Here is a 23,227-nt window from a genome sequence, read left to right as displayed (position 1 = left end):
TGTTGTTTACTTCAGTGCATTCACACACAGTTATTCCCAGGTACATGTGAACATTTCTAAAAGATCAAGCCATAATGTACAAGTACATTTTTGGTTTATCAGATTTTAAAGGATAAGCAGCTGTGTGTCTACAATCATTGTTTTTTTTTTTGTATTTTTTTAAACAGAGAAACACAAGATAGTAGTGCTAAGTAAACTATCTGATAATATAGTGAAACTCTTACTGAAATGATAAAATGAGAAACTAATATAAGAATCAAAATGACCTACAATGACTTGTAATGGTATTTAAATGGCCTCCAGTTTACTGACCAGTGATCATCAGCAGCTTGTCAAGCTCCTTCAGGATCTGGATCTGGAAGACGGAGGTCAGGCCAGGGATGTGGGTCAAAGAGTTCTTTATGACATTCAGCGCATACAAGCCCTCCTCAGAGCCAACCAAGACGATCTGAGTGGAAGACAACGGAAGATCATAAGAGTTTAAAAAGGGAAACACGCAGCTGGGTTGTACAGCAATCAGAGGACAGATGACTATTGAGAGTCCCGACTTCCTGTTTGATGCAGGTTTTTATCTCAGTACCTGGTCAGTGAGCGGCAGAGTACAGTTGATGTCCAAACGGTCGTCACCCTCCAGCTTCAGCAAAGAATTGCCAAGAAGTTTCTATCAAGGCAAGAAAGAGAAAGAGAGAGACATGGAGCAAGGGAATGAGGCCAGTTAAGATGACTGCAGATCAGCGCAATACAAGCTAACCCAGCAAGGATGGCAGCCAGAAAGCCTTCACAAACACCAAAGTAATCCATTATCCTCATTAGGTCAAGCTGATGGGATGTCTGATCCAGACAATTGACATAATTCACAACAAATCATAGTTTTTAGGTTAGGCAAAGTATTTTTTGATATTTTTCAACACAACTTTATTTTGTTTAACAGTCTTATTTAATGTTTTTTTTTACCACAGTCACTGAAAATCGTACCTTAACACCTTATAATAAATTAATATGCCAGTATTCAACTGCAGGTTTAGAGCCTGGAGTTATTTGTGCAACTTTGAACGAAAAATTAACAATAAAAAGGATAAAGAGCTTTCACAGTGAGAACCATGGCAACATCATTTTAAATGTGAGTCATATTTGAGTGAATCTGGAAGTCCAAATGACCTAACAATAGGAAGAAGAAAGAGGCTGCTGAAAAGCTGCAGGGGAAATTTGAGCAGACTGGGGAAGAAATCCAACCAAACCCAACAGAAAATAAAGAGATGTGGAGAGTGAGGAAGTGAGAGAGACATTGAGAGTGCAACTATCTGAGTGTCTGTGACAGAGCAGAGAGAGAGAGGCTGCTACACAACTGTATCCCTGCTGGACATACAGTTTTATTCACAATGCATTGCTACTTTTCCTTGACAAGTTTTAAAACTTGTCAGGATTATATAACGTCAGGTCGAGTCTTGCAAATGTCTTCCTGTTTAGCTAGATGTTGACTAACAAACAGCAGAAAATCCAAGACTTGGGAGCTATGTTTCAGAATGTTTAAAACAGTAAAAGCAAGATCAATCTTAGCTACATCTACACATTAACAACTTACATTTTTAGTCTGATTACAAATAACATTTCATTGGCAAGCAGCCATGGTGTAAGCATATTTGCATGTTCCATGGTTGTAATGAACTCAGTGGAAGGTAGCTCTTAGCTCCCACATCATCCATTACAGTCACAAACCCTGTGAATGCCACAGTGCTATTTTCCCAGTAAATTTGGTCCAGAGGCTTTATCCCCGAACTTCAATGCCTGACCTCACTAATGTCCTTGTGGTTAAATGGGAGTAAAATTCTTCAGCTATCGTGCAAAATCTTGTGCTTAGCCTTTGTAAAAAAAAGCGGAGGCTGGTAGAGGAACATATTATTGCCCATGGTTATGAAAAAAGATGTGAACACGTTGGTATAATATTCAGTTGCAGTGTGGTGCTTTCAGGCAAAAAAAAAATCTGTATTTGAAACTTTTAAATGCATATTTGAATAGGAAATTCAGCTAATCAAGGAGAAATGCCGAGACACAGTTCAGGAAAAAAATCTAACATTATTTTCAAGGGTCACTCCGCACATAATGTAGGAGAGATGAAAATCTCCTTCTAAAACTGCAACAAACACATAAGCACCAACAGCAGACGCCTGCACACTTGTGCAAGTTGTGAAAGGTGTGTGTGTGTATGCATGTTTCAGTGAAGGGGGTTTAAGCAGCGCATGGCCTTTGCAGAAGCATGCATGACGTAGCAAAGGACACCAAGTCAAAGGTGCATAGCAGTCTGTTCACATCCATGCACTATGTAACTTTAGGTGTGAATGCAGCTGTTTTTTTAAGGCCAGCTACTCCCACACAACATATTCAGTACCCGACCCTGGGACTGTGTGGACCTGCACTAAAGAGCACCAGTGTCGTATGCGTAGATGTGTACGGCTACTGCATGCTCAGTCGGTCGGTCGACTGAAGCCCAAGCGTTCGTGCAGCTGCTTACTGTACCTGAACCAGAGGGGATAGGTTCTTCTGTCTTTTAGAAACACCTGCCTATAATATGATTCACACAACCGAGTTGAATGGAGATACACACGCACAGTATAATCACAGAAACAAAGACAATGACAACAAATAAATACAAGACGTGGATGTTGAGAACATGCAGAGAGAGAAAGAAGAGGGAGGGGGAGGAAAAAGAAGTGAAGGCACTGGCTGATGTTTAATGGAGGCATATATTTTACCCAATTTTCACACCAAAGTTACCATTTGAAATGGGCTGAATAACCAAGCTTGTGTTGTATGAAGGAGGCATTGGGCTTTTGTTACATCTCAGATACACTAAAGTAACCTCAATATTTAAAAACCTGAAACACCAAAGAAACATCTAATATGCCACTGGTACTTACAGCATCAGCATCCACTTTGTCTTTAGATCCACGGCTACCAGCAACAACAGACTCCAGTACTGCCACCCAGCGCTGCTTGTCAGGGAAGCTGGGAGCCATGAAGTAGAGGGACTGGCCTGGCCAACATGTGGTGTGGGGATGGGATTCCAGCTTCAACACATAAGGGATGTCTGTGTATAGACACAAGAAACGGATCGATTGGCTACTCTGCTAGAAGCTTAATATCACAGCTGAGCAGAACTGTCAACATTTTACTGTATTTTGGGATTAACAGTATGGACAGGACAGGTGAATTCAATTTAAAATTTGGGGAGAAGATGATACACTTAAATCCTACAATAGGCTGAGTGTAGCAGGATTAGTGCGTATTGATCCAGTACCTGACTTGGCAGTGTTGATGAGCTCAGAAGCTCCAACAGCTCCATGAACGGTCACTTCTCCATCAGGCAGACAGAGCTCAAACTCCTCCTCAGCCTTTATACAGTCTGGAGAAAAATACAGCTTGATCTTTATTGGATTCTGCAATATTGATCTACATGTCAACGTATGTAGTCAAATTATGACAAAACTGCCTCATTAAAGATTGGATGAGCAATTTTCAGTCAAGTTTAAAATTGATGCTTCTATTATAAATGAAAATACAGTAATTAAAAAAAAAGTAAGTACTGACCTTCTCTGGGCTCAGTGTCATAGATGGACACTTTGGTTCCATCAAGAACCACATATTTCCTCTCCCAGCCCTGCTGCCCACGCTTGCCATTTCTATGTAAGCAAATACACACATACACACACTAGCGTCAATGCTGTTTATGCAATTGCACATGGTATGAAAGGACTAAATTAGTTACCTTGGCTGCTTCATCCATCCCTCCAAGCGAACATGCCCACTGGCCTCTTTGACCTGCAGCGCAGGTGAGTTTGCCTTTTCTCGGCACAAAGCCTCTGAAAAGTGAGTGGCATACTCAGCTGGCAGACCACAGGTGGCCGGAAGACATGGTGAGCATTTAGGGTGGCACAGGGTGTGGCACTCTACAAAAAGAGAGAGAGGACTCAAAAACTGTCACTCAGGTTCATTAAAAACTATTTTGTTCAATGTCGAGTCCTATCATTGCCAAGGTAGTCAAAATGCCACAATTAAGAGCTTTTCAGAGGCTCGTGTTTGAGAGAGCAAAGGCACAGAGTGGTAAGGATTATCACAATGAAAATATCCAAATAGCTGTCATCATTTCTTCTGCGCTTGTTATCCCAATAAGTGGCAATAACAATAGGAAGGTTATTGTGTTTTTCACACTACCATGTGTGCTTTTACACTGCCTCTACACTGTTGGCTTGTAAATGCATCAAACTTGCACATTTTTCTTTTCTATGACTCATAGCAGTGGGAATTTTGATGAGAGCCAAAACAAGAAAATCTGATTCCACCATGTGAAGGAGACTAATATGATGGCTGTGCTACAAGAATTATTTCCAGTATTTTTGTTAAGGCTGGCCAATAATGTGTCCTTTGAAATATTTTCACATTCAGTCTGCCCAGCTACAGTGCAGGATACAGACCTAGACAAGTGGCAGCCTGCCGTCCAAAATGCACAGTGTCCAGGCAGACGGCACACTTGGCAGCCCTCATGTTGAGGCCCACAGTGAAACGATGAGGGATGTTGTGATGCATTCTTTCTTTCACACGACGACCAAACTCTACAATGTGAAAAGAGAAGTAGAAGTGGGCAGTGATAGGAGTTACTGAAAAGCGGGAAATGTGGCACCATAATATTTTGTTACAGGCTTAATCACTGTAGTCGTCAGCAACAACTGAATGAGATCCTGTTTTTTAAGCCATATGGGGCAATTTGAATAATGAATTTTAATTGCAGATAAATGGTAGATATGAATGTTGTAGTATTTCTGAATAGTCAATCAGAATCAGATTGCGCATGCCAATGAGCATGGGATGTAAAAAAATGTCTCTAGGTGAAAAGCTGCCTATGCTACCATATGCTATCTAAATTATGACTCCAGGAATGATGGTTTTAAAAAAAAAAGGAGACAAGAAAACCATGTGAAGCTTGACCAATAAGAAAAAAAGTCTTTGGTCAAGTTACAGGTAACCAACAGACAACACGACAGATACACAGTGTGATGAGGAGCATATGTGTGCACAGTATTGCATGCATGTACAGTAAATGGGCTCATGTGTGTTTGAGGAGACACACTGTGGTGACTGCTAACTTACTTTCAAACGTGACCCTCCTCTTTTCTGTGAGGAGCAAGAGAAAAGGGACAGAAAGGAGAGAGCAGTCTAACAATGGCTAAGTGAAAGCAAAAGAACACGGACATTTAGGAGCCTTAATCACAAAGCAAGTTTAACTTACTACCTTTCACTTTGTATTTTCTTATAGATTTATGGTTCTCGTGATTATACTTGGAGATTTGGTTGGTCTGTGAAGCCTTTCACTTTCATATGAATGCAGATTTAATCACTGCACTGTCCTTCTGGAATTGTCATTCGATTTTGTACACAGAGCTTATTAGGTGATTAGGTCGTTTACACTTTTAGAAGCGATCTACTGAACAGGCTAAGCAGCTGTGATGCATGCTGCAAAGGTTCAGTTTCCATGGTGATCAACTCCATAAAAAATGTAAGTTAGCTTTGTGATAGTGGAAAGCTTGGATTAAAACCAACGTTACCTGGCTAATCCATCGCTGCTTTACTTTGTGAGACAGGCCCAAGCAGGATTACAGTGTTTGCTGGATAAATGCACAGTGAATTAAACCCAAAACTGTCTGTGTGATTTTTCTTTAAAGTCTCGTCCATGTTCCTGGTTTGGAGTGAGTTCCAGGCTTAACATGCACTGAGCAGTTATCCATTTTATTGCACTTCATAATCCTGCTTTGTAAAACTGGCCATTGAGAGAACACACATAAAAACACACCACATAAACAAAACAAGTGACCAGGGAGTCCATTTGTTAGCATAAGGTTGAATGCTCCTGTGAGGAAAAGTGTACAGCCTCAAAACAGGAAATCCATGGTTTGAATTCAGGCTGATGGGCTGGGGGCTGCATTTGATTTACCTGTGTCTTTGTTTATTAGTGCGTGTGTGTTTAAGACTAACCTTCAGGCGTAGAAGTCTCCTTACAACGAGTAGAGGGGTTGAGCAGGCTGCTGGGGTTGGGTTGGTGTTCTGGAGACTTGACAATGGCTGACATGAGGATTTGATGTCGAGCCTGGGCTGGTGTGGAAGGAGCCACATGTTCCTGGGCTTTGAAATGAGCCGCTGTATCAACAGAAGCAAAATAAAGCAACCTAATATTAGATCAGTAGCTATTAAGCTGGAAATATTTGGCTCCATTACCAAAAAAAAAAACTAATAGATTCTGAAATGAACCTCATAGGACATGGCAGGTAATGGAGCGAGATGCTGCCATGGTAACTCTGTTAAAACATGTCTGGGAACAGATAAGGAATGAAGCATAAAACAGAATTTCCTGAGCTGACTGTTGTAATTTCTCAGATGGCAGACTTCAATTTTTGGTGGTATGAGTTTAGAGGGAAAAAAAAAATATGATTCCAGGAGTTAAATCTACACCCATGACTCAGTGTTGACAACAATTTAAAAACTGTTTTTCAGAGACTCAGATATTTAATGCAGGATTATTGTATTTGAGCCATTTGCCCTTTTCTGTAGGAGGATCAGAAGCTAGGGTTGGCTCCAGTCAACATTTGTGAAGTTGACAAGGATTTGCTATCTGGCTCCTGGACATTTCAGGACTCAGCTCGTCAACAGATGCTATTAGGATATAATATCTAAGAGGCTCTGCTTTATCTGCCTGTAAGAGTGCTGTTCCTACCTTCTTCTCTAAGGGATCGCAGCTCTATTCTCATCTTCTGCAGAGCTTCTTCCAGCTCTGCGCACCTTGAGCGCTCCTTCTCCAAAGCCATTTTCATGTCGCCGTACTGCATGGGAACTGCCGGCTGGGGCTGTGGAGCCAGTGCCCCATTAGTTGTGGTGCCTACATCCTCCCGCCGTCGACCAAATATACCCTGTTTATAGAGCGAACAGTACTGAGTTTCATTTATAAATATGCACGGTTGATATTACTAACATTACACATAAACAACACTGCATACCTTGAAGCTGATTATCAATCTAAAATGGCTTTTACTTAGTTATCATTAAATATTTTTCCAGACCTTCTTTTTTTTGGTGGGTTGGTCCATTTTGGCCTGAAGGAAGTCAATTAGTTTGGTCTGTTGGGAGATTGTCCCCTCCATTTTAACCTTCTCGTGGGAGTACACCGCCTGCAGGAAGGAAAACAAAAGCTCAGAGAAGGAAATACCTCTGAAGACAACCTTAAAAAGAATTCTCTTTGGGAACACATGAATGAGAATTACTTCATCCTCTTAGTCCCACTGAGATACCTTGTTACTTGCCAACATCAATTGCACTATTTTAATATCTAACTAGGTCTCTCTTTTTCCCTGGAGACAAATGTATTTCATTTAATTGCAAAGGCATTGCATCGAGCACCTGTATATTCTCCAGCTGGTACTCCAGATCGGTCCTCTCAGTCTTGAGCATGTCAGTTTGGTCCAGGGCATCCTGTAGTCCTTGGGTCAAACGGAAAATATGGCTCTTCTGGAGGTCCATCTGCTGCTGGAGCTTCCCTTGCTGTGGGGAACACCACCACACAAATATTTAAATAAGGAAATCATATTTAAAAATCAGCCACATTTCAAAGTGGACACAAATATAATTAACCCACATAAGCAGATATGTGTCCCAAACAGATGTCTTAAACAGAGGCGAATAAAAAAAAGTATTTTAAGCACATTTCTTTGCTAAAAATAGTCTGAGTGTGTATGAGTGAATTATAGTGCAGGCAAGCTCAAACACAACACAACAATTAGATTTAATAAAACAAGAGTTATGTGTAGGTATGTTACGTAGGTTGGTTGTATTTCATTTTCTACCTCCTCCATCAGCCTTTGTTTCAGTTCTCTCTCTGTCTCCAGTTTCTGTTGTAAGCTGCGGGCATTCATCTCCAGCATGGCATGCTTCTTCTCCAGATCATTGAGCTGTGAGAACATGTGAACACATATTAACTTGAGATCTTCCATTTTAGAAATAAAATGCATATTTGTTGATTGTGGCAAGACCAGACGCTTATTTTAAAAGACTGAAGACAGGGTTAAAGCTAGACCATAGAGATCAGACTCACAGTATCAGACAGACTTTCAGCCTTCAGTCTTTGCTCCTTCAAAGCCTGCTGTAAGGCCAGTATCTCAGCTTTATGCTCTTTGACTGCCAGTTCCACTGCCTGGCGAGACTCACTGCTGCGCTGGTCTGCACGCAGCCTTTGAACAGCACAATAACAAGTCATGAAAAGCTAAAACATTTAATCTATAAATGGAATGATGTCCAACAATCATTTTCTATGTACAGTGTGCAAATATAAGAATGTACGAGCTCAAATGTTACCTGTTCTGCTTCTCATTGTCCAGCAGTCTCTGTAGGTCCCTGGTGCGTCTCTCAGCTTGGCTTTTTTCATCTTCCAGAGCTCCTCTCCAAGCCTCCCACTGCCTCTCCTTCTCCAGCAACTCATCGTTTAGGGATTCCAGCTCCACCACCTGCTCCTCCAACATGCTGCATGTGGTCTTCAGTGTTTCAATGTTCTGAGAGCATAAATGAAAGAACAGACTGAAAAGAACATCTTTCACAGCTTTTGGTGAAACCATGTGATTGTTGTCTCTCTGAATTTTCACTGACAGCACATGGTCCAAGTATTATTAGGCAAAATTGTTTCAACATCATTTCTGTGGCTGTGAATATGAGTATAAATACAAAAAGACGGTCATGCCAAATGTTGATATTAAACTGTTACTTATATATCACTGGCAATATCTGAATAACAGTATTTTAATAATGTAATATGTCCTTCCACCTTATCTTTTGACCTGAGGTTAGCAGTTAATGTACTTTAATTGCTCTAATTTGTAAGTGTGTGTGTGTGTGTGTGTGTGTGTGTGTGTGTGTGTGTTACCTGTTTCTGGTTGTTGAGGTGCATCTCACGGTCAGCCACCTCCCTCCTCAGGCGGTCCACTTCCTGGCTGAGCTGCAGCTGATCCTCCCTCTCGTCTGATGCTTCATCGAGCTGTTTGGACAGGTAGAAGTTCTGGCGGTTCAACTCGGCATTCTCCTGACTCAGCTGTGTAAGCTGCTCCTCCAGGTCAGTGATCACCTGAGGCAACACAAACAGGCAGAGGTGTTAGCCTTGCTTCTGGAAGTGAGAAGATATTTTAAGGTTTTGGCAACAAAAGCCTGGGGTGGTGGGGAATAATTGTCAAAACCGTTTAAGTCATTGTCCTGCTGGGTTGTGGATAATCTACAATATGTACATTGAAAATAAAGTTAATTCCAGTTCCACTAGTAACAAACATGTTTGATACAAAGATCTGGCAAACTGCTGTTTCATGAAGCCAGTCGACTGTCAAATTAAATTTCCTAGATATCCTAGTTCCAAGTTAGATAAGGTAAGTATAGGATAAGGATAGTATATCGATCCTGTCAATGTTTACTTTTACAGCAAAAGCATGGGGAAAAAAACTGTATGCACTGTATCAGCCCTGACATGATGACTCATCCTTCAATAGGAAGAGCTCAATTTTGTGGACTGAATACATATACTAACTGCAAAGCAGAAAAGCAGTGTTGGTCTCTCTGTAGAAAGCCTGTGTAACTCCATCAAATCAGGAATGTTAAAATGGCACTGGACATGATTTGTAACTACTCATTAAAAGTAGTTTTATTACTTGTAACGAGGCAAATAACCAAAGTAACAGTAGCAGTAAAGAAAATGGCTGATATGTGTCTAAAATTCTCCATGTTTTCAAAATCAGAGCATCAAAAGGATTTGTGTATGTGACAACTGTAATTACACCTTCTACCAAATGCTGAACACTCTATAATAGCCAACTGCATTTTGTTACCAAACACTTGATTCACTGGACAACATTGCTACATGAGTATGAAGTTTTGGAGCTGCACATGAATCACCATACATTCAAAGGTCTTATAAAACCTTTTGACAAATTATTCTTCTGCTGCTGAAAGCTGAGACAAAGGCCTGTGGCAGCACTTACTGAGCAACTGTCTCTCAAGGCATCAAATTTGCGCTGAATGTCGTCTCTGTGATTCTGTGAGAAACAAGAACAAATGAAGAGCAAAAATACAACCAAATTCATGTACCACAAACGATAATGAGGAACGATGTATTGCTGACGGCATTGTTTAAAATAGATTGTGTAAAAATGTAACGTGAACTTTCCATCTTACTACATTTAGAATACAAACTTGACTTGAAATATACTGAATGTATCTACACTTGCATTTCTGAGTGACTGATTGCACACAAATGTGCTTGTTTTTCTTACCCTGAGGGCTGTGATCTCCTCCTCAGCCTCAGCAGTGGTCTCTTCCAGCTCAGTCTTAGCTTGCTGCAGCTGACTCTCCAGGGCGAGACGTGCAGCCTGCAGGCTGCTGATCTGGGACTCGCGCTCCTGCAGGGACAGGGTCAACTCTGACACCTGCCTCTTGATCTCCAGTTTCTCTTCTTCATGTTCTAGGCCCATCTACAAAGGGGACAGGGTTAGGCTGAAAACTGTCCATGTTGTAGGAACTCAGACCTGTAACAGATTGTATTTACATATCTATTTTAACCTTTTTACAGTGCCAAATTGTAGGTGTAAAGCAGGACAATAGTAATGAAACTAAGCTGGAAAGAGTTTGCCATTTTAATTAATCTTAGGTTATGCAAGTCAAATGGGGATAAGAAAAAGCACAAAAGGAGCTTAATTAGAGGATTTTGGGACATAAGTCCAACTACCAGATACAGAAATGCAAATGAAAACTCCACTAAAAAATGAACACACATGAGTGCATTCAGCTTCTCTGTAGGCTTCTGACTGTTACAGAGATGGAATAGGCGATCAGAACTGAATGTATATATTTGTGTGTGTGTGTTTGTGAGGGTGCAGAGAGGCCTGCAATTAGTGCCAATCTGTGTATCACGTCTCAGTGGGGAAGAGTGTGGAGGTAGAGATATGACATCCAGTCAGCAAGCTGTCCAACAGGAACATCGGCAGACAGCTCACCGGGGGGTGAGAGCTCTCAGGAGAAAGCGGACATTGTGGTCCCGAATTATGTCAAAAGTTATTTTTACAGAATAGGATTGCACTGGATGTACAAACAAACAAAGGATCTGGGGGTGCCTCTCTCCGAGTGGTGGAGATACATTATGTACTTTACAAAAAACAAATGCTATATTAAATATTTAGGTGAGCATCAAACAGTCCTCCAGTTTTAGGGTAAAGTGGTGACTGCAGATGTAACAAATTCCTGCTTTATTTTTGTAAATGGTTTTAGCATATTCTCTCAGCTGTTGTCAGCCAATGCAACAACATAGTTCCGGAGATAACAAAGGAAAAAGCCGCTGGCAATTTTGTAAAGAGTGCCATTACGGACCTGTATTTAATTAGCTGTTTATCTGAAAGGTATCTGTGCTTGCTTGCTGATCAGCTGCCTTAATCCCTTTTGTGGATGGTAATGATGTAAAGCTACACTGTGTGCTGGTTAAAGTGAATTACTTAATCTTCAGCTAACAGATTTTGCACTGTCTCTCTGCCTCCTGTTGCCTAACCTCCCGCAGCCGGCTCTCCAGCTCCAGCAGCCGGGTTCTCTTGGTTTGCTCTTGCTGACTCATCTTCTCCAGGTGCTCTTCCAGTTTGGCATTTTGGGCTTCGAGCTTGCCTGCCTGAGACTCCAAATAGAACTTTTGCTGTCGAAGCTCTGAGATCATCTCCTCCTGGGCTTTCCTGACAAAAATATACACACCGAAGCCTATTATAGTGCCTGTTTAGAAGCAGTCATCTTTCAAAATGCTCTCTTGAGTAGCACAGCATTTATCCAATATATAAAAATATCAAAATTAGAAGTCAAAGTCAGATACATAGCTATGTGAGCCAAAAGTTAGGACAAACCTCAGCTGTTCTTAGTGTGATGTACAGCAGCTAATTCATTTTAGCAAAGAAAAACTTGAAAATTCAGTTGGTAACAATTACATTACACTAACAAGTGTACGTTAAAATTCCTTAAGTACATTCCTACATTAAGACTGGATGAGACTGCATTTCCTATATTAAACCAGTGAGACGATATACAGTTTATGCACATGGAGACAGATCAGCCATGGTTCATAATGATGTAAGTGCACACTAATGAAGCAATTGGAGGCAGAGTCAGTGTGCATGGGGGCTCTCATGAAAGCACAGTGCGAGCAGAGGGTCTAGTTAACTCACATATTCTTCTGGGTGTAGATGCTGCTGTTAGCAGCCAGCTTGTTAGCCTCTGACAGCTCAGCGATACGCTGCTCCAGGTTCTTCATCTTGGAATCCATAGCATTAATGGTCTGGAGGAGAGAGAAACAATAATGTGCTGTAAATCAACAAACAGACTCAAATGCAAGGACATGTTCTTCTTTGCTTGATAGTCCTACTAAGTCCTACTAAGAATCATGGGATACACATATTTCAGGAAGATTTTTTTATAACAGAATGTTGTACTTCAGCAAAATCCTATTAGAGTCCATTAAGGTGTTGCCTGAATCGTCTACTGTCAATGTCAGATGACTACCTCTGAAAGCTTCTTAACAGCCTCAATTCTACCACATTAACCAGATTAGAACGTAAGCCCAGGCTTTATAGTGCAACATGAAGCATACTGCAATTTAATCGGTCTTCTTTAACTGTACTTTCCAATACATTTAAACTACTATAACAAATGACCGTGCAAAGAAGCAAATGAAAAACATGAATTGAATCTGGTTGTCATTTCAGAGGAAAATATTATGTCTACGGGAAACTTTCAACTTTCACTGAGATTTATACATTTAGTGCTTTGGACATTCATAGTACAAAGATGTAAAAACAACAACAACAAAAAACTTTAACCAGACAATTGTATATGCTGCTGCTATTCTAATATTCTAAAGTTAATCTCAGTTGGTTTAAATCACGCTTCATGTTAAAAGCAAATCCCTGAGTGGAATATGATTTTTAAAAAGCTTGATGTTGCCTTACTGCTTTCTGTTCGCTGATAAGTTTGCAGTTCTCCCTCGACTCCTCCTCCTGCTGTGCCCTTCTGGCCTCGAGGCTCTCCTTGTCAGCCAGATCTGCCTTCATCTGGGCCTCCAGAACCTGGATGAGTCAGAACCCGTGAATATTAGACATGACAGTCTTGATTTGACAATTTCATATTTAGGTTTAAGCCTGCAATCTGCTATGTGATAAAGCAATCATTCGTGACATGGTTGTAAATGTACAACCTGGTGTGGAAACATTAATTAGTGTGGTGTCAGATCTCACCGTAAAACATGTGACAGCTCTGCCTTACATCCACAACAACACTGATTTAAAATGTCAGCACTGACTCAGAGAGACTAAAGCAAAAAAATATCTCAACATTTTAAAAATATCCTTAGTGGGGCTGGAAAATATTAAATTGATGTACCTTGATCTTGTCTTCATAAAGCCTCTCCTTTTGAACCAGCTGGGTTTCCATTCGTTGAGCTGTTGACTGGGCATCCCTCAGGTTCTCCTCCAGTTCCTTGAGAAAGTATAAATACAATTGGATACATCTAACACTGCAACTATAAACACATAATTATAATAGAAACTTTTCTTGTGTGTCACACACAAAAACAAAAAACTAACACCCAGATGATACATAAGTCAGGGGTTTTAACTTAAGTAGCCTAAAACCTCGGATTTACAGAAGACATTATGGCACAAACTACTGAAAAACAGAGCAAAAACTATTCTAGCAAGTCTGCTTTCACACCAAATACAGAAAAACAAAAGAAATGAAGGAACTTGCATTGAAAAAATGGAAATCCACCAGTCGACTCAAGCGTTGCCTGCTCATGCTGACACTAGTTATTTCATGTATGTCAAAATCTATGTATGCACTAACACTGGATGACTAGTAGTCATTTGTGGGTGTGTAGTGTGGACAAGTGGGAGGAGTGGGCACCGGGCAGTGGGGTGAAATTAGGGGTGGAGCGGTACAGAGTATTAGCAAGTCTTATCTGTAGCTCTCTCACCAGGATCTTTTCAGCCATCTGCTGGATCTGCTGGGATTTGGTCTGAATGTCATCCTTCAGCTTATTCTCCCGCCGCTCAACCATTTCCAGCCTCTTTACCTGGTTCTCCAGGGTTTTCCTGCCCTCCTGCTTACACAACCGAAAAGATCACATAAGGCTAGTTGCACACAACATTTCTTAGCAGTGACTTGTGCTGGATTAGTCCAATTACCAAAAACCTGTATTAAAAAAAAACAAAACAAAACAAAAAAAACCACAAGCAATATTCAACAAATCTGCATGATTTAACATAGTGGGTTTAGTCTGCTACCTCTGTTTCTCTTAGACGGCGCTTTAAAGTGTCACTAGAGTCGGTTTTGCCTCGCAAGCGCTCCAGATCTCGTTCCAGCCGCTCTTTGGCCTGCCGGACATTCTGCAGCAGCTCAGTGGCTTCTGTGCTCGCCTTCACTGCCTGGGGGAAAATCAAAAGGTCAAAGGCTGTTAGTGGGTCCCAAGACAAACATCTCGATATGCTTGGACAAATTCTACCCAGTGGGACAGTGGAGGAAAAAAAAAAAGCTACTCTGGAGAATAAATAGGAAACTATAGCAGCCTGTAAAAATGACAAAACTGCTTAATGCTTTTTCAGATGACTAGGAAAGACAACAGATCAAAAGGCTTTAGTAATTTAAATTAAAGTAGAACAAATCTTGTTGAGAACAAACAAAATACGAACCAAAAAAATGACAGTAAAGAATTACCTTGGACAGCTTGTCCTGGAGTTCTTGGATTTTCACCTGCTGCTCAGCGTTAGTCTTAAGAAAGAAAACACAGTAAGCTTACTCAACAAACATTAGGACAATTACAGCTAAGACAGCATATCTGACAAAGAGCAACAGTCTGGTCTTTCCTTTACCTTTTCAAGTTTGGAGAGAAGCTCCTCCACTTCAGATTTTCCCTGCTCTTTGGCCTGAAAAATAAATAACACAATAGAGATTGATCCATAATTCCCGCCCCCGAAACCCCTATTTCGCTTGAATAATAACAGTCTGACACGGGAATGTACAAATGATGGAATCATAAATAAAAACCTGTGTGATATTGACGGCAATAAACTGCCAAAATAAGTGTGCATTGTGTTGTTCTTGCTGTGACTGTTGAATTTATAGTTTGCATTTTACGATTCATTCATTCATTATTCAGCAAAAGGGCAAACACAGCAGCCCAGACAGCACTTTTCATCATAAACCACTTCTAGTTCCTCCGGAAAGACCCCCAAGAGCTTCCAGGCCGTTAGGGAGATGTTATCACTACAGCAGTGTGCCTCGAGTCTGCTCTGGGGTTTTACTCCAGCGTGTTTAGATCACCTCCGAAGAGAGGCATTCCGATGGCTTGTAAACCACGTGACACTATTTCAACTGAGATCCACACAACTGCTTAATGCTGAACTCTTCAAATGAAATGGACAGCCTGTTGTATTGTGAAAGCAACTCACACTTGACTCACACTTTATTTGTGTGATGCAGTCTGAGAAACAAACAAAATAATATGTACTTTTGATTTGCTTCACAAAAATGGGAAAAGTTTGCAAAGGATACAAACGTTCCTCAAGGACAAAAAGTGAATCCTCATTTGACGTACATTCGCATGACAGACTATATCCATATAACATATGTGGTGCAAAACATACCTTCTGGATTCTCTGCTGGTATTCCACAGCTTTCCTTTTGAGCTCCTCACTTGTTTGTCTCGAGTCTCTGAGTTCAGCTTCATAGAGGTCGCTGCGACGGCGAGCAGCTGAAAGGTCCTCCTCCAGCTGCCTGATGGTCACCTGCATCTCCTCCAGCTGGGCATGGTACTCCTGAAGCCACGGACAGCACAAAGTGGTCAGCAACTTGTGTGTGACATTTATGGTTATAGTTATTTTTCTCTAACAGTGTAATGTAATACCCTCAAATAATGCCACAACGAGTATTATCATTGTAGTCATCTTTACGTATATCTAAACCAAACTACTGAACACACGGTCACATTCGTCGAAACTATGAAATTTTAAAACTTTGAAAACAGAGGGGTGTTTACTACAAAACAAGTTTGACACAGCCAGGCTTTCTTTGTGTTAGCTAGCTCAACAAAACCTGAAACCTCAGTCAGAAATTGTGTGTTTCACAATGGTGGTAATGAACTTTATTTGTTAATCCCATTTTTTTTTCCCCCACTAGGCTCTGTGCATGCTTCCATAACAAGGAGCCTTTGACTCTTCTTCTGCACCAAATAGACTGATCGTGTGCTACAGTCAAGGTTAAGCATTTGTTACAATGGGAAGCGATGAGGAATCTAAAAATGTATTATTTACTACTGCAAATTATGAAAGAGAGGGATGCTAGTACAAAATTGTTTATCTTGGAAGTTAATATATTTATTTTACCACTCACTGCACTCTCAATGCACCTGGTTATTTCTAATGCGACAGCTGCACATTAGAGCTTTTAAGCTTTACATTTTGTAATTTCATAAAGTTAAACATGATATTCCAAGAAGTGCATTTAGACACATCACTGTCACATAATAAGGGATATGTGAAATCACTTCATTTTTTGCCAAATCAAAGTGAAATTAATGTTATTGGTTGAATATTCTTTGTGAAAAATACCAACAGATTAATTAAATTTCGAATCTGTGTTCTAATAGCTGCAATACCAGCAGTGTAAAACAGAATTAGCAGCAAATCAGAACCAAGCATCAAGTATTGCTAATATTTTTGCATTGCTAACTGAATACGTTCTCTGGAGCAGGTTAACTGTGAATCATAGGTTACCACTGTGATATAGGAGGCTAAAAGAGAGCCACCTTCATGAGATTAAAATCTCTTACTTTAGGGTAAGACAAGTAACTGCTGTCATCTGTGTATGAAGAAACATTTTTGAATCAGTAAAATAAAACACCTAAGTCTTGGGGGAGAAGAAAGTAACAAAGCGAAGGCTTTTTTAAGCCATGACATTGTCAGGTGTTTGTTTTCCTGTGTTGTGTTACAAAATTTAACATGGCAGTGTTTGAACAAATGACAACTTCCAAGAAGCTGTTCCTTGTTTTTGTTTTTTTAAGCAAGGTACTGTATTCTGGCCTTTCCCAAAACAAAATCAATTAGCAGATTTTAACATTGCATGTTTCATCATAACACAATAGCAACAGCAGCAACGGTGTGTTTGGTAAATTCTGAACAGGAGCTGAGCTGTTAGTGCCAGTAGCATTTGCAGCCAGTGGTACACAGACAAAGATATACTTAACGGATCTGCTGACACCGTTTCATTGTGCAGTGATCTATAGAACCTGCAGTGCACCGTAGCAATGACCATTTATCACCAAAACTGTCAAAATCAAAGATACCAACTCAAGAAATCCACTTTAAAGTTGTACTTTGCAACTTTGCACTGTGGGGATCCAAGTGACAGGGGAAAAAATGCTCAAGTCTGTAAAATCATTGTAGGCCCATCAGGTTATGCTGTTTGACGAATCAGAATTCTACTTTTTTGATGAGTCAATTCATGTGCATCAAGATTTTCAACTAATCACTACCTCAGGCAAACTATAGGCAAGAATGACACGTTACGGTCTAGACTTCATTATTCAGAGGAAGGGCTTTTGGTTGAAAAAATATTGCTTGGTACAAGTTTTATTTCTCATTTGACTTATCAATGCGTATTAAAATACTGCAAATACTGTGTGTCAACCCCCTGAGTGGAGTGTGAGTGGACCTCTTGAGTAATGATCAAAGTCTCCACTTTTGTACCTTGCAGGGATGCCATCTGCAGGGATGACCTTTATGAGTGTTGAGGACGAGGGAGTCCTCAGAGGGAAAGCCCTGTCTGTGTCACCGGGACACACTGAGAAGCACAAGCTCACTGCTTCTTCAGTGCCTCCGCTATCAGCTATTATCGTATACAGGGAACATCTTTGGAAATGGAGAATATCTTCAAATAAGACAACAGCTTTGGGGATGCATTTGGCCATTTTTTTCTCCACTTGACAACACATTTTTGGTATAAATACCTTTAAGTGTTTAGAAAGAAAAAAAAATCTTCAACGGCACCACATCATTATCGTGATGATGAGGAGGAGGAGACAGGGGATCATTTGAATGAGAAAATTTACATACTTGCTCCTTAATTTCTTGCAGCTTGTTGCTCTGTTCGCGTATGTCGTGCAGCAGCTGCATGGCCTTGTCATCCTCTCTGGAGACCTCAACACGTGCCTCTTCCAAGCTTCGCTTTAGGCTCTGCAAACACACATATGTACACAAACTCAAGGCCACAGTTGGTCCAATTCGATGCTGATTTTTTGAAGTGTTAAAGGATAGTGATGAAAAAGTTCACTGACACAAACTTGTGTAATAGCGGTTTTAGTACAAACACTCTGTACACACAAATGCAAATTGACAAAGATGGTAGTATGACTCACACTACACTCAGTGATGTAGGTGGCGAGGTCTTGCTCCAGGATGCTCCTCTGAGTCTCAGAGGCCTTCAGCTCCACATCCTTCTGGTGGAGCACTGACTCCAGGTCAGTCATTTTACGCTGGAACCTGGAGATTTCCTGCTCCATCTGGATACACCAGAGAAAATGTCACAATCTCTTCTTTGATGCCTTCAACTAAAAGAATTTACATCAGTTGTCAGAAACAGTTTGTGTTGCATCTGATGTCTTAAATGCAGCGGAACTGTAATGTTACTTAGATAAGTCATCTGCTATAAATCAGCAAGCGACTATCGGCCATAAACTCAAATGACAAATGATTTCTCTGACCTATCACCCAACCAAGAATGCTTCAAAACATGTAGCTGTAATGTTGCTTTAATGCACACAACAAGATTAACTTGGCTCTTTACAGCCACATCGGAAGCTTCGTTGATTTGCATCATGTCAGCTGGAATAAATACAAGAAGTCTGGAAACAAAACCCAAAATGATGGACTGATTATTTTCAATAGAAAGTTCCAAAATATGGAAGCACAATTTTGCAGTTTCCAATTTGCAAATAGTCAATATAGTGTTGCCCTGAAAGACAAATTCCTCCAGAATTTGCTCATGTTATTTATTTGCTATGAAAGTAGACATATTGGTGTTTGCCAGTAATAAATAAGAGACAGAAAATATAATATACTAAACTTTACTGAACTACCTTAAATCCCAAGTCCCCAAATACTACACATTGGTAAAAGGTCTGTGATGAAATAAAAAACATGAACAAAAGCATTACGAGACTGTACACCCCTCACCTTGTGACATTTGTCTTGAGTTTCTTGTAGTTCTTTGCTTTTAAGGTGCAATTTCTTTTCCATGGAGTTGGTCTTCGCAGGAGAGTTGAGGCCTGCAGACACCGATCTGGGGCAGCAACGTTACAAAAGTTATTTTTTTTCCATCTATGTCAAACCCAACTACTTCATACATTTAAGCATACTGTAAAAATTCTGAAATGCCCATTGCAATAACCAACTTATTTGATTTTGTAACAAAAATGTTGACTATAATAGGAGCAAGTTCCACATTAACACAAATCATGAACATGAAAGTGGCATTTACAAAATATGCTTCCATGAAGTGGTCTAGCAGTCAAACGGTTACAGTAAATGCCACAATTCCCATAGGTTGATCTTGGCTGAGGACCATGGCTAAATGTTACAACTCCTCTCTCTTCCCCTCCTGACTCTCTAGTAAGGGAAACCGTTCTCAAAATTAAGAGAAACTTGTGCAACATGAAGAAAAATGAAAACAGCACAATTTTCAAATGATGAATGAGGATGACTGGCATACTTGTATCATGACTTGTATCTTCTAGTAACACAACAGCAAGCCTTAACATTATTGTAGGTGTAATTAAGCCGCTTAAAATGCAGACACAACACCCACGCATCACATCAGAACAGACAGTGGGAGCATTAAAGTTTGCATTGACTCAACTTTGCTTTATGAGAAGAGTGCGCCTAAGAGTCATAACAATAAAGCTCCTGACAACAATTAGGATAACATTCAACAGAGCATTTTTTCGAAGCGAGAACAAGCTAAATATATTTTATTCATTGTGGTTTATTCAGGACAAAAACAGACTACATGAACAAAACAGCCATGTAGACCTGGGAATATCTGCTGTTTGCCTGACAAAATAATGCGACAGGAGAATTTGGGCTATGTTGTTGCTTGGGGTTGGTTTACACAGAGCTCTGTCGTGAGTCCAGTGTACTCATTTTTCTTGTTTATGTAAGGTGATGCCCCATTTTGTTTCCCTTCTTTTGGAATAATTCAGATGGCAAAGTCAATTTTCACCCTTTTGTTGACCAGAGACAACACTACGCTGAGTAGAAGTCTTGTGAATAAATGAATGGGTTTATATGAATGACTTCACAAATACTGCAGAGGGATCTTTAATAAAGTTGACTCAGACTGAGTCACAGTGTTAAAAATAATCACGAAGCACTGCTCCCTTTGCATCTCTGCACTGAGAAACATCCCCCTGAAACACACAAATGCATCATATATGTCTACCTATATATCTGCATATAAATATAAAAAAAAACACATTTAGAATATAGAGAAACCACACACATATTTGGCTCATGTCATAAACAAAAACAGGAAGTAGAAGGAATCTAGATTAAATAAAGAAGGTGTTCCAGCTAGCTGAATGTGTTGCCAATTAAAAATTGATGTCAGACATCAAAATTCATAAAGTTCTCCAGTGCCTAGTTGAACAGTTTAGTGAGGCTGATGTACAGATAATGTGGCAATTTAAGTCATTAGCTGGGGGTATCTGCATTGAGTTGTATGTGTTTTATTTTTCCTTACAGTTATCTGCATCTTTCTAAAAACTGTCAAAATGTAGAAGATTTAAGGATTTCTTCTTCTCCATCTTCTACAGAGTTCTCCTACTTATGTATGCTTGAAAGTGAAAACTGAAACAAGTATGATCTGAAGGAAGCATATAATATTTTTAGAGTTCTAAAGATCAGGTAGGCTGAAAAGTAAATTCGTTTTTTTTTTTACAAGACAGAAAATGCGAGGCCACTCTTTTCCCAGCTGAGGAACAGGGTAGTTGTCATGTCTTTGAACAGTGACGGAAAAATAAATGAGTAAATGAGCCAGTGCAGACTGCATTATTGACGAGAATCAAAGAAAGACAGGGACACAAGGAAATATGCAAGCTAAAAGCTTAGCAGCACTGATCAGATACAAAAGCCGAATCCAGTTCATGCAATGACACAAACACGCACTCTGAGGAAAATGCAAACAAGCACACATTATCCTACACACATGCAATAAGAATACACAAAAGCAGGGTGTAGGAAACTAGGTAGATTTGCAGGAAACATTTTTGTAGGCAATGGAAAATTACCAGTGACTAATTTGTATTTTCAATACTGTGTTTTAAACAAAACAATAAAAACACAAGGCAGCATCAAGAAATAAAAATAACAATGAACATATCCACTCTTTGATACATACATGCAAAAAATGTGAACAAAACTGAAAGGATGCGTACTCTAACCAAGTTGTCCCAAATGGATTTCTAAACAAGGTGGATAAAACATGACCACCAGATCATATAAAGCAAAATTAAAATACTTTGTTTGCTTTCATCTAAACGCAACTTCTAAAAATAATCCCTCTAAATTTACAGATATACACTCTTACCATCATTGACATTCCTCCCTAAAACTGTGTAGAAATTAGTCTGATTACATTTGAACAGTCTAAATCTACACCAAGAATTGAAACAATTTAATAGTGCTGAACAGAAGGAACTAAATATGGATTATTTTCCGTTCTTACCAGCATTGGGGCTAAACAATTAAAATTTCTTAAATAGGTGGTACCGAAGTACATGGGTCATTTAGTTCAAAAGGGTTTATCTCCCTTTTTTGTGTGTGTCCAAATTGGGCTTTTGTCCTGATGGTGGCGCTACAAGCAAGGTCTGAGCTTATTGAAAACACAAGAAACCATTTTTCAAAGCATATGAATGTCCTAAACTGATTTCCTGAAAATTTGGCCATTTGTTGCTAAGATGGCTTGTCAAACTGAAATCCCAAACCATATGAAAGCACGAGATAAAAGATCAAATAGTCACCTAAATCATCAGAGATCATCCTCTGGGGACTATGAATATCCACATATACCCACTATAGCCATCTAGCAGTAATCTTTCTGATCTGATCAGCAGCTGTTAAAGTACTTACTCTTGATTAAAATGTTAGACGACTGACTAGACAGACAAACCGGCTAACATTGTTGTCATGTCCAATCAATAGTGGGCAAAAAACTGACAGAGACTCACAATTTCTAAAAAATATTGTACAAATTCTCTAAAACTTCCTCAAAAACGCATAATTCCCTGGATGTTTATGAGTCTACATTCAAACCGATGATTTTCTGACACTAAACCCCTGACTGCTTACACAGTTGAGGCAAGCTGTTAAGGGGATTTTGTTGCTTAGTTTTACTAATGAGGAGTCAGACAGACAAGTTCAAAAAGAACATAAAAAAAACAACAACACAATATCAGGAACCCCCAAAACACATGATTAGTATTTCATTATGCCTTGCTCTGCATTCATTTCTTTTTCCTATTTGGCATTGTAATGAGGAATGTGTACACACATATGCATGCACCCACACACAATTATGACACATTCTATGAGCTCGGAGCTCCTCTTAATCAAATGCAGCACAGAAAATGACTGGCTTCACTTAAAAACCATGAACAGATGACTGATGGTGTAACAGCAAGGGACAGAGACATTAGAAGAGGGAGAAAATAAGAGGAGGAGATGAGACGGGTAAAGATGGGGGTGGGGACTGGGAAAAAAAACATCACGGTAGTAACCATAGAAATAGATTCTCTTCCCCAATCTGAGGTCTCATTCTTTTTCCTGTCTAATCTGCTAACGCTTTTTCTTCCCTTTCTGTTGCTGCTGCTGTCATGATCTGCAGTCTCCAGCACCATTAACCTGCTAGAGCAGTGGCATGGGGCTATAGAAATGAAACCCATCCTCTTGCTTTATTATCAGAGGTTAAGAAGCCAAACACCATTAGGCATAATTACAGTCCCAAAACCCATGCTATAAAAGTCAGGAGCCCATTATGCTTCACAGTAACAGAGAAAGCACAACAACAGCAGCGAGGGTGGGAG

At 40.0% G+C, this 23,227-nt stretch overlaps 1 protein-coding gene across 1 annotated transcript in view; it reads right to left on the bottom strand.

Annotated features, from left to right (window-relative positions):
- Positions 1-23,227, bottom strand: part of cita (citron rho-interacting serine/threonine kinase a) — a 38,620-nt gene that overhangs the window by 6,286 nt on the left and 9,107 nt on the right. The window contains exons 11-40 of the mRNA XM_008294770.1: positions 19,323-19,428; positions 18,506-18,649; positions 18,204-18,323; positions 15,738-15,908; positions 14,964-15,017; positions 14,809-14,862; positions 14,379-14,519; positions 14,069-14,194; positions 13,477-13,572; positions 13,047-13,163; positions 12,267-12,376; positions 11,609-11,783; positions 10,344-10,541; positions 10,053-10,106; positions 8,954-9,151; positions 8,392-8,585; positions 8,132-8,267; positions 7,884-7,988; positions 7,441-7,581; positions 7,104-7,211; positions 6,761-6,953; positions 6,025-6,186; positions 5,143-5,166; positions 4,470-4,607; positions 3,764-3,944; positions 3,586-3,677; positions 3,296-3,400; positions 2,916-3,085; positions 581-661; positions 313-448 (exon numbers count right to left, since the gene is read on the bottom strand). Coding sequence (XP_008292992.1) covers positions 313-448; positions 581-661; positions 2,916-3,085; positions 3,296-3,400; positions 3,586-3,677; positions 3,764-3,944; positions 4,470-4,607; positions 5,143-5,166; positions 6,025-6,186; positions 6,761-6,953; positions 7,104-7,211; positions 7,441-7,581; positions 7,884-7,988; positions 8,132-8,267; positions 8,392-8,585; positions 8,954-9,151; positions 10,053-10,106; positions 10,344-10,541; positions 11,609-11,783; positions 12,267-12,376; positions 13,047-13,163; positions 13,477-13,572; positions 14,069-14,194; positions 14,379-14,519; positions 14,809-14,862; positions 14,964-15,017; positions 15,738-15,908; positions 18,204-18,323; positions 18,506-18,649; positions 19,323-19,428 — 3,830 coding nt within the window. The remainder of the gene's footprint in view (positions 1-312; positions 449-580; positions 662-2,915; positions 3,086-3,295; positions 3,401-3,585; positions 3,678-3,763; positions 3,945-4,469; positions 4,608-5,142; positions 5,167-6,024; positions 6,187-6,760; positions 6,954-7,103; positions 7,212-7,440; positions 7,582-7,883; positions 7,989-8,131; positions 8,268-8,391; positions 8,586-8,953; positions 9,152-10,052; positions 10,107-10,343; positions 10,542-11,608; positions 11,784-12,266; positions 12,377-13,046; positions 13,164-13,476; positions 13,573-14,068; positions 14,195-14,378; positions 14,520-14,808; positions 14,863-14,963; positions 15,018-15,737; positions 15,909-18,203; positions 18,324-18,505; positions 18,650-19,322; positions 19,429-23,227) is intronic.

Source organism: Stegastes partitus, unplaced genomic scaffold (genome assembly GCF_000690725.1).
Source record: "Stegastes partitus isolate 25-593 unplaced genomic scaffold, Stegastes_partitus-1.0.2 Scaffold993, whole genome shotgun sequence".
Classification (NCBI taxonomy): Eukaryota; Metazoa; Chordata; class Actinopteri; family Pomacentridae; genus Stegastes; species Stegastes partitus.
This window is presented reverse-complemented; position numbering and strand designations above follow the sequence as displayed.